The following is an 11,668-nucleotide window of genomic DNA, read 5'->3' on the forward strand; positions in this document are numbered from 1 at the left end:
GACTGACCCACGAATACAAGTAGCATCCACAGGGGAGGTTTATTGGCAGAACAGTCTCAAAGATACCAAAGATAGCCACATGTCCCAAAGGAAAGCACCACAGACCTCAGGACTGCTGCCCATTTTGTCCTTAGCATCGGGAAGTTCCCAAGGCTCCATACCTGTGTGTTATTCCCTTTGGAAAATGCTGGCCCTGTTAACCTCTGTCCAAAGCAGGTTTTTCTTCTTCCCACACACTTCTTGAAGACTTATTTTGTTTTAAATTACGTGTGTGCATGTGCCTCCCCCCTCCCCCAACATACACACACTCTGTACACGCCATATGTGTGCCAGTGCCTGTGGAGGCCAGAAGAGAGCTTCCAATTCCCTGGAGCTGGAGTTGACAGTGGTGAGCCCCTTGGTGTGAGTGCTGGGAACTGCCCTCGGGCCTGGGGAGAGCAGTAAGCACTCTTAACCACTCTGCCCTCTCTCCCGCCCTCCCTACATCCATTATTCCCAGGGTTCTTCTGCACAAACAAGACGCTGGGGACTCAGTGCCATCTGAGCCTGTGACCCACAAAATACTGGGAGCCAGATACAGAACCCCTCAATACAAAGGACTCACGTGCCAATACAGATGAAGACTGTGGCAGGGTTCTCCAGGGGACACCTTCCCATAGCTCAGTGTGTGGGAAACTCTGCCTTTGCTAGGGCAGAAGAGGAGTCATCTAACCTGGAAGAAAAACCCCTGACGGGATATATGAGCAAAGAAGATCCTAGACTATATCATCTCACTGTCTCTAGGGAATGCCCCGACCTGTGGCATTCTTTATATGGCAGGTGTATAGTTTATATTTACACAGTGTTAGAAAAGTAATGGGGGTGGGTGGTAAAACCATTGGAGCACTCACCAGTGACCCACACCATTAGTTTACATTTTCTCTCCCTTTTAAAGTCTCTTGTAGCCCAGGCTATCCTGGAACTTGCTTTGTAGCCAAGGAATGACCCTGAACTTCTGATCCTCCTGCCTCTACTTCCCAGGGCTGGCATGGCAGGTGTGCACAGCCATGCCTAGTTTATGTGGTGCCGGGCATGGAACTCGGGGCTTCCTGCATGCTAGGCAAGCACTCTACTCAATGAACTACACCTGAAGACCTGTTGGCTTTCTCGGTCCCAGCATGTAACATGCTAGGTTTTGTAACTCCACTGATGGCTACGGGGTATAGGGGCATCGAAGAGTCACGCAGAGCTGCGAGTCGCCTTTCCCAAGCCCGAATTCCAATGGCTGCCTCTGCTCTACCCGACACTACACTTCCGTGAGTCTCCCCCAGCTCCAACCCCTCCACAAGGCAGACAAAGCGATCTCTCTGATAAAAACAACTTGCAGGCGGCTCCACTGCTCTCCCGAGGTACCCCCTCGGGCCAGAGAGAACAGAGAGATCCATCCTCCCTTTCCTCTTAGAACATCCAGACAGCGAGATTGTTTAACATCACGGCTATTGCCATAGTAACAGAGCTTAAAGAATGTTGTGGTCTCCTGGAAAGGGTGTCTTGCTGGTACCAAAGAAAGAGCCAAGGAGACCAAGCAAAGGAAGAAGTCCAGGAGAGGGGGTGCCCGGTGGGGGGGCATGAGTCCTGAATCTACTGTGGGGGAGGGAGACGGCAGTGAGGCCCCCATCTCCCCCAGGGCATGTATGCTAATCTGCCCACTAGCCGTACACAGTTTTCTCAAATGTGGCTGGGGCCAGCCTGTTGTGAGGATGTTGACAATGAGAGAACAGAGTTGGGAGAGGGTGAAGGCAGGCTTCCAGAGGCTTCTGTGTGGTCACCTGTGCTATCTTAACCCATGTTTCCAAGCAGAGAGTTTCCCGACGGGAGAAGCAGCTGTGTCTTAGAGACTTGAGTGGAGTGCACCTGGGTGCCTGCTCCCAGCGTTCCCTGTGGTCCCTCTCCGGCGTTCGGTTAAAGATATAAAGCAGTCTTTTAGAGACTCTGGAAGGACTGTTGTTTCTCAGAGCTAATTAACTCACTAGAGAGAGGGAAGGAAAAATGGACTGAGTGCTCCGGAGCCGAGTGCCATCTATGATTGAACTGTTAGCTCCCAAGGCTCCCAGGAGGGGTAGCCATGTCCACCAGAGCTTTGCACCAGGCCTGAGCTGTCAGGGAGGGACAGTGCAGAAGAGAAGGAGAGGAGAGAAGAGATGACAGAGGCCCGGTAGCATGCATACACTTCTGGACCCTTTTGAGATGGACTGTCCCTGGCAGAGCCCAGGAAACAAGGACTCAGGAAGGTCAAGTCTTTCCACGGCTCCCACCATTTGACCTCAGGAGCCAGGATTCAGAGTCTGTGCGCTCAGCACAGTGCCTCTGCTGTGTGCCACTGATCCTCGGCCAGTGAGGGGACAGGAGAACAGCCTCTGTGCTTTCGACACGCTAGCTCTGCTGTGCCCTGTACTTGCAGCAACAAACAGCACCAGGCAGAGCCGGAGACCCATCGGCCTGTGCTAGCTGGGGTGACCGCACCTCACCTCACTTCTTATCTCGGTGACCTCCTGGAGGAGGGTGAAGCCTGGTGCTCACGTGTTGAACTTTCTCCCCAGTGGCTCTCATTTGCAGACCTGGGTGATGTGCCAAGAAGCTGAACTCTTTCAGCTCATACCGGTTTGTAGCATCGAGTACCAGCTGCTGGGAGCAGTTAAATAAGGGGAGATTGTGTAAGGGCAGTTCCTCCATTTCGAGGGGATGGATCACCTACCTGCAGGGAAGCCACGCCTGAGTGAGGAGGGCTTCCCTTTCTGGAGGGGCAGGACGCACACACTGCACCAGGGTGATGAGAAATTTGTCGGTGGAGAGGCCCTGGGGCCATCAGGTAGAGGTGGTGGAAGGCAGGAGAAAGCGCTGGAGGTTGTTTCCCAGGAATCCTTGGGGCTGGGCTCAGTTGTGCCGGGCCCTCTGGCATCTCCAGACACTCATGTTCAGCTTAGTACACCTGCAAGTGTGCAGACGTGGCCCCATCCTTCCAGCAGCGCAGGGTATCCACGGCAACCGAGCGGCAGAGTGGGCAGGTGCGCTCCCGGTCCAGCCACAGGCAGAGGCACTCCTCACAGAACACGTGCTGTGGCGGGGGACAGCGGTAGGAATGAGTGTGATCAGGAGCTTGGGGGCAGCAGCAAACTAACCAGGCCATCCATGCCCTCCAGGAGGGGAGACAATGAGCCCACCATGTCTGAAATAGAAATGTCAGTAGCTGGGTGTTCTGGCTGGAAGGCAGAGGTGGGGCCTGGGGAAACAGCCCTGCGAAAGTAGCTCCTCCTGTGGGAGGGCAGAGTTGGCTGGGGGTTTGGCACACCTTATCAGCATGTGCAAAGGTCCTGAGGCCAGGATGTGTGGCTGAGTGGAGGGGCGGGGGATGCTGAGGCAGATAGACACACACAAAAAAATGAATATGAGGTCAGAGAGCTGATGAGAACTTGTGAGCCGTGTGAGGATATGGACAATTTCTCTTTTTGGTGGACATCATCTTTCTTTGAGACAGGGTCTCACTCCGTAGTCTAGAGTGACCTGGAACTCACTATAAAGCCAAAGTTGGCCTTGAATTCTTGTTGAGCTTCCTGCCTCAGCATCCAGATGCTGGCATTGCAGGCATGAGGCACAAGGCCCAGTTTGGCTTTTGTTCTGGGAGAAGCAAGGAGCCACGACGGTAAGGCTCTGAGCAGAGGAGTGACCTGATAGGATTTCCTTAAAAAAAAAAAAAAAAAGATAGGACCTCATTCAGGCTGCCATCAAACTTGCCATGTAGTGGAGGATGACCTTGAACTGCTGACTCCTCTACCTGTACCTCCCTAGTGCTGAGGTGACAGGTGTGCGTGTGTGTCCCCACTGGGGACTGACCTCAGCCCTTTGTACATGTCAGGAGAGAACTTGGCCACATGAGCTGACATTCCCAGCATACGGTTTATAATTTGATAAATTTAAACGACACATTTGCTTGTTAGGTTGAGAACACGCTGGTCCACACATGTCCCCGCACAGGCCATATTTCTTAACTTCCTTGTGACTCACTTTCTTTGTCTGTAAAATGGGGGTAGTAACCCTGTCTTGGCATGCTTAGCAGACATGTGAAAATGGTTTAGACAGGACAGCCAAACACACGTTGTTTTTTTCCCACTGGCTTCTGAATGTCAGACGTTTATGTCCATGATAGCATAGCCTTGATGAGCTCTGTCACCGTGTCTGAGAAAGGAATGTGGATCAGGACAGAGACTCACGGGCACTAAAGTGAGGAAGACTCTGTGTCTGCCTCCTCAGCAGAGAATTGACAGAGTCTGGGGCCAAGGGAAGGCATTCAAGGAACCAGGTCTGCCCAGAGCCCTAGCTGAGGAGTTCATGAGCCTCAGCCTGCTTCTGTCCATCTCTGCAGGGGAGGAGGCATCGGGAGGACCAGATGGAGTGTTTTTCCAAGCTGGGGTCATCTGGGCAGGACTGCAGCCGGTGGTGGAGTGTTCTCTTCTCCAGGCTGTGGCTCACTGATTGTGGAGTTGGGTGAGGAGCCCTGGGGACTACACTCATACACTAGATACCTGGACCGCATCTATGATCTCTACACACTGTGCTCTGAGACTCAGAGGAGACAGCACATGGCTGGATAAACCACAGACGCCAGCCCTGTGTGAGGGAAGAGGCTGTGAAGGCAGAAGGGCATCTCTTGTCCCAGGACTTATGCATGAACTGAGGATGGAGGGGGAGGTGAGCCTGGACAAAGCGGACAGATGCAGGTGGGTCCAGCAGGTGAGTCAGGGGCATTCCCAATGTCCCTTCACTGCTAATGTGATCACAAAGAGATGGGTCAAGACTCAGAGAGGGGAAGACACAGGCCCATGAACATACAGCAGCCAGACAGAGGGCTGGAATTCATAGGCAGCTGTCTATCGTGACCTTTTCCTCCTAGGATTCACCTCCTTGAGGACCCCTACCCAGGGTGCATTGCTTCTACCAAGGACAATACAGTAATGGGAGTCACTTCTGGACTGGATTATAAAAACTATGACTTTCACCCTGCTCACATTCTCTGAGATTCTCATAGGCTTGCTCCAACAATACCAGCTAGACAAGGAAGCCAGGGCAGCTTCTGGCCACGACAGCCATGAGCAAACATCAGTCATGTGGGCCACGAGGAACTGAAACCAGCTCACAACTCTACCCTAAAGCTTGGAAGCGGCTGCTCCCTCAGGTGAGCCCTGAGACCCTCCATGTTAACCATATGAGTCACCTCAAAGCAGAGGGCACAGCTAATCTGTGTTAGTTCGTGGTCTGTGGGAACTATGAGGTCACAGATGTTTGTTGCTAAGCTCTGGGACGATTTGTTACGTAGCAGTGGTAGCCGATACAGAGTGCCGGACTCTAGCAAAATCATCACTTGTTATGTGCTATTATGTATAGTGTGCACACTGGGAGGGCCTGGGACATGAGGACAGAAATGATTGGTTCTGTGAAAACTTGGCTGAAAATGTGGCTATTATAAAACAAGAAACACACACACACATATCAACCAACCAACCAGTATCAATCAATCAATTTCAGAACAGCCAGGGCTACACAGAGAAACCCTGTCTCAAAAAACAAAACAACAACAAAACCAAAAAGGAAGTACTCAGCGTGTAAGAGAGAGGATGCAGCAGTCACAGGCAGGTGTGCAGAGCCTGGATCCCAGCTCAGCTCGTCCCTCGCCCTGAGGAGGCCATTGTAGCTAGAGTTTTCCTGCTTGGCCCACAGTCAGGACAAATCTTTGTCACCCACCAGTCCCACAGCCGCTCAGACCCAACCAAGTAAATGCAGAGACTTATATTGCTTACAAACTGTATGGCCATAACAGGCTTCTTGCTAACTGTTCTTACATATTAAATTAATCCATTTCTATAAATCTATACCTTGCCACATGGCTCGTGGCTTACCGGCATCTTCACATGCTGTTTGTCATCGTGGCGGCTGGCAGTGTCTCTGACTCAGCCTTCCACTTCCCAGCTTTATTCTCCTCCTTGTCCCGCCTATACTTCCTCCTGACTGACTACTGGCCAATCAGTGTTTTATTTACCAACCAATCAGAGCAACACATTTGCCATACAGAACATCCCACAGCAGGCCATAAACACAGGCTTTGCTGCACAGATAGCAGCATGTTGGCATGAATTCCAGGAGAGGTCCCCTAGTCCCCCAGCACAGCCTTCAGGATGCCTCCAGGCAAGAAGCTGAGACTTAGTGGAAAGGGCGGAGTCAACAGCACTAGAGGCCCTGGGTTTGAATCCTGGTTCTGTACCCTGTGTGAGCATGTCTGCCTTTCTGAGTCTGAATCTGTTCTGCCAATAAGCATGGATCCTCTCTCCCCATAGGGAGTCTAAGGATGGAAATGGATACAGATCTTTTTGTTTGTTTTCCCGAGACAGGGTTTCTCTGTGTAGTCCTGGCTGTCCCGAAATTCACTCTGTAGACCAGGCTGGCCTCGAACTCAGAGATCTGCTTGGCTCTGCCTCCCGAGTGCTGGGATTGAAGGCATGCGTCACCACTGACCAGCTGGAAACAGCCTCTTAAGCATCACGTATGAGCAATTTTTAAGCCCCAAATCAGTGGGTGTCATGGTTCTCCTGACATTTTGTCAGCTGTTCACACACTCAGCCAGGCTCACAGTGGACAAGAATGCTCACACTCAGACAGGCTCACAGTGGACAAGAATGCTCACACTCAGCCAGGCTCACAGTGGTCAAGAATGCTCACACTCAGCCAGGCTCACAGTGGACAAGAATGCTCACACTCATACAGGCTCACAGTAGTCAAGAATGCTCACACTCAGCCAGGCTCACAGTGGTCAAGAATGCTCACACTCAGCCAGGCTCACAGAGGTCAAGGATCAGGAGAGTGCTTTGCTCTCTGTTCTCTGGCAAAGGATTCCTCTAGAGAAGTCCGACTTTGTGTTGAGCATATCCATTTCCTGAGTTCCTGAGTTTTGGAGTGTGGCACACCATGAACACATGGAGAGACTACATGGACTAGCATGTGAGCAGACCGGCAGCTTCTGTGGATACTCATTGCCCAACGACCTTACATCTACAATCTGTTTCCCAGGCACTACCTCAAGGAGTGCATTGAGGGCAGAGGAAGTGATGGCTGATGTTCACCCTATAAATCTTTGAAGAGGAGACAGGAGGGTTCTCCATCCATCCATCCATTCATCCATATGCATCTATTAATAGCCATCCACCCATCCATATCCATCCATCCATATTCATCTTCCCATCCACCTATATATCCATCCATCCATCCATCCATCCACCCATCCATATTCATCCATTCACCTATCCACCCACCCATCCACCCACATCCATCCAACCAACCATACCCATCCACCCCATCTATCCAACCACCCAATACTCACTGTGCCAGTACTGTCTCTGCTGCTAAACAAGACAGTCATAGCCTCTAATCACAAGGTGCTTGCAGTTTGGCTGAGGGGAGACAGACCTTACACAATCATTAACTCCACAAATGATCATGGTAACAACGGGAAAGGGATCTGTGGTGAAAACCCACAGTATATAAGACCATGGTGTGTAAGACCACAGTAGCCAGGAAACATGGCTAGTCTGGGGAGACACAAATGGGGAGCCTTTCTTAAGTGACATCTGAGCTCATTCATTCATTCATTCATTCATTCAATGACAGTAGTCCCTTTCACCTGCTCGGGTCTCCGCTGCCCTTGCAGGCCAGCACACAGCAGCAGAGCAAAGTGGAGATGTGAGCTCAGTCAGCCACTGGATACAGCTGTCACTCCTAGATCTAAGACAAGGGTGTCTTGTCCACCCCCTCCCAAGAATTCCTCATCCACCTTTGGGAAGATGCGGTACCAGGAGAACGGAAGAGACAGACAGATTGAGGCACGGAGAGACTGCCAGGAGGATGACTTTCACCTCGCCATCATGTTCGGATAATCCCCGTCACGGAGAAGGAATTACAGATGGCTTCAAAGCACGAGCAGAGATGCCCAGCCACGCTCATAATTAGGGAAATGCAAATGACAGAGCGGCCGAGAGGGCACTGTCACCTGTCAGTCTGGCAGAGGAAGGGGGTTGGTAACGCTGCCGCGTGCAGGCGAGGGTAGGAGCAAGGGGCTGGCCACACCCCGTATGAAGAATAGGCACATCACGTCGTCTCTCCAAAGAGGGCAATTTAGCAAGAGCTGCCAACATGGAGGGCCCTCTGACCCGGTAATTCTACCACTAGGAATTTCACGACACCAAGAGCACGTCCACGTCAGAGACAGAAGGCCTGCTGGGAACAGTTACTTTGCGCTGAACTCCCGGTCACAGGCCATGCGGGGCTTCCGAGGCTCTACCTGAGTGAACTCATTTAATCAACACCATGGGCTCAGGCGGGCACGATCCATCTATTTCAGCCACCTTTGGGACAGCCATCCTCGCAGCAGCAAGACATGCTAGGAGACTGTGCCTCAGCGAGGAAACAGCCAAACGAACGGTGGTCTATCCCCAGAACGTCAGGTCTGTGGCTCTAAGACAGAATAAGGGCTGATCTCGAAGCACTGGCCACAGGTCACAAGGGTGCAGAGCAACACACAGCTCAGGGAGATCAGTCTGCATGTTCGGTTTGTTTGAAAAGATGTTTGTGGGTGTGGATGTTTGCGTACACGGATACAGATAACATGTGCACGTGCTACGTTTGACATGACCGTGAACTCTGTAAAATATCTGTGGCAAGAAATAAAGGAAGCAGTCCACGGAGTTGCTTGTGAGGATGGGTACAGGAAGAGACCTGAGGATGAGGGCAAACAGCCTCTCACTAGTCTTTGTATTTATTATTTGTTTGGTGTGTGTGTGTGTGCATGCGTGGGCACCATGGTACATGTGTGGAGGTCAAAGGAGAGTGTGTTGGGTTCCAGGGACTGAACTCAGGTGAGGCAAGCACCTTCACCTGCCAAGACACCTTGCTGTCTTGCTGGCTCCATCTTGGTATGGCTTGCAGGAAATTTTTTTCTTAAAAAAAAAAAACAAACAAAAAACCCTTTTGTTCTGGAAGAAACTTAAAGTTCAATGATGGAAACATGGTCCTCACCCAGGCTCAGTTTCCCCTCGAACTATTGCATGACCAGGAAGGGGATTTGTCAAAGCGCAAAGAACTGGGTTGCCACGTGGCTACTGATGATTTCAGGCTCAAGTTAAATGTCCTCAAAACACAGCAGTTTTATCATCCTCTGTCCCAGGATCCAATCACGGTTACAAATTGTATTTAGTTGTTATGTCTCCTTTCTGAAGATTGACTCAAGTAGACTAAATGTCTTTTTTGTGTGTGGGGGGGAGGCAGATAGGGGCTTGCCACGGAGCCCAGGCTGGCCTTGAACTTGTGGAGGGAGATTCTTCTGCCTCTGTCTCTCAAGTGCTGGGATTAAAGATGTACACCGCCACACCTGGCTACACTGTCCATTTAAAAACAGATAACATTAAGGCGATGGGCTGTAGCTCAGTTAGTAGACTGTCCAGCACACATGAGGCATGGCAGTGCACACTTACAATCTCAGGACTTGAGAGGCAAGGGCAGAAAGATCAGGTTCAGTTATCCTTGGCAACATAGTTTGAGACTAGTCTGGGCTACATGAGACCTGGTCTCACCAAGAAAAAAAAAAAACAGAACATTAAAATTTCAATTAAAAACAAACTCCTTTAAAAGTCTCTCTCAGACAGCAATAACAAATTTCTTCTTGCTAATGCTAAAAGAGGACCCTACCTCCTATCCCATCTTCCGAGGGTGTTAGAGAGGCCATCTGCCTTCCTTCTCATTCCTTCTGGAACCCAGACTTATGCAAAAAGGCTCCTCAGCCTGGAGCACGTCACTCTCTGCCCTGGTCCCTGGGGACTCTGCATGAATCTCTCTTATCACTGCCTGCCTTGTTTCATAGTTATTTATGAATATGTGTCTGCATCCCTAAGGAGACTGAGAGCTTCCAGAGGAGGGACAGGCTCTGGGCATCCTCCACCTCGAGGGCCTCTGAACTCTGATCGGTTGCTCTGACCCAGCTCACATTTACTGAATTGACACCTGACCCCTGATGTCAGGGAGAGGGGAGGGGGAACGTGAGGGAGTCAAAGCACTTACCACTGTGGCTTGGAGACCCCCTGACAATAATGAAAACAAAGGATGATGATAACTACGCAGAAAATAACAAGGACAATGCTGGCAGCGGCTGCGGTTCAGCCACACAGGTTTAGCTCGGCACAGATGATCTCATTTAAATGCAGCCAGAGCTGATGCCACAGGCGGTAGCAGGCTTCTTTTAACTGCAGTCGGACCCATACGTAGTAGGCAGCAGCATCATGATCATTTGACACTTGTCATGGGGGGATGGAGTGGCACCCCCCCTGACCCCATGGCACCAGGTATCAAAAACACACCTGTGATCTCAACGCTGGGAGGTGGAGGCGGGAGGAGCCTGTGTTCAAAGGTTCCTGAGCTACACAGTGAGACCCTGTCTCAAAATAAAAAAATGTGGAATGCTGCTGGGGGCTGGAGGTGTCCAGAGGTACAATGCACACTAAGCAGGAGCCGGCCCTGAGTTAGATCCACAGCACGGACATTTTTAAAGAATGGATGTGGCTGGGATTCGCACACGGAATGGTCTGATATTACATACCACGGCGAACAAATTCTACATTTACCCACATGGATGCTCTGAGAGAAAAGCAGTCTGCTGTTGGTTACCCAGCCAGTGAGGGGTGGGGCTGAGAGTCAAACCCTGGTCTAGGCCGGTGGAGGTGGCGCACGCCTTTAATCCCAGCACTCGGGAGGCAGAGCCAGGCGGATCTCTGTGAGTTCGAGGCCACCCTGGGCTACAGAGAGAGATCCAGGAAAGGCGCAAAGCTACACAGAGAAACCCTGTCTCGAAAAAACAAAACAAAACAAAACAAAACAAAACAAAACAAAAACCCTGGTCTAGCTGCCTCTGGTCTTGACGGGTGGTCCCCACAGGCCCCTGAGATGGGCTCCCAGGCCGGGATTTTGTGGAGCGGAGTCCCACTGGGTGTCGCCTGCTCACCTGGCACAGGAGAATCATAGGATCTCGGAACTCAGCCTGGCAGATGGCGCAGATGGCGCCCGCCTCTGTGCACTGCTGTCCCGTGGCTCGGACCCCGTAATTCTGTTGGAGGAAGAGGGAGATGGGGAGACAAGCAGCCATGAGCCCTCGTGGGAGGCAGTGTCTGTGGGGGTGAAAAAGGGCTGCTGCAGGCTGCAGTGTCTGGCTCCCGGGGCCTGAGGCGCACTCACCTGCGAGGTGCAAAGGAGCTTCAGTGCTTTCCTGACTCCACCCACGCGACCACAGATGTCAAAAGACTGAAAGCAAAGCAGAGTGAAGGCTGAGAACCTCCTCCTGGCAGCTCCCACCTTCGTCTTTGATCATTCTCAGGGACCGACTGTCTTCCCATTTCTATCAGTTCTGCCTTACTTCTGTCCTGACGCCCGATATCAACAGTCTCCTCTGTTACCCTGATCAGATAATTAAACAGCATATAGACTGTTTTCCCCCTTCCCAAGCCCAAGGCAGGCATTGCTAATCAATCACAGCACCCTTCCGGCACTAGAGCCAGCCACTGGTAGCTAGCTGATCAGAGTGAGCAAGATAAGGCCCCATGGC

The 11,668-nt window shown here is 51.4% G+C and overlaps 1 protein-coding gene across 2 annotated transcripts in view; it reads right to left on the bottom strand.

Annotated features, from left to right (window-relative positions):
* Positions 1 to 20: 20 nt before the first annotated feature.
* The window catches only part of Rnft2 (ring finger protein, transmembrane 2), a 59,892-nt gene continuing 48,244 nt past the window's right edge, over positions 21 to 11,668 (bottom strand). For both annotated transcript variants that reach the window (XM_052755175.1, XM_052755176.1), the window contains exons 9-11: positions 11,302 to 11,367; positions 11,072 to 11,173; positions 21 to 3,094 (exon numbers count right to left, since the gene is read on the bottom strand). In XM_052755175.1, coding sequence (XP_052611135.1) covers positions 2,960 to 3,094; positions 11,072 to 11,173; positions 11,302 to 11,367 — 303 coding nt within the window. In that variant the 3' untranslated portion in view covers positions 21 to 2,959. The remainder of the gene's footprint in view (positions 3,095 to 11,071; positions 11,174 to 11,301; positions 11,368 to 11,668) is intronic.

This window comes from Peromyscus californicus, unplaced genomic scaffold, assembly GCF_007827085.1.
Source record: "Peromyscus californicus insignis strain IS unplaced genomic scaffold, ASM782708v3 Scaffold_2__1_contigs__length_46816999, whole genome shotgun sequence".
NCBI classification, from domain to species: domain Eukaryota; kingdom Metazoa; phylum Chordata; class Mammalia; order Rodentia; family Cricetidae; genus Peromyscus; species Peromyscus californicus.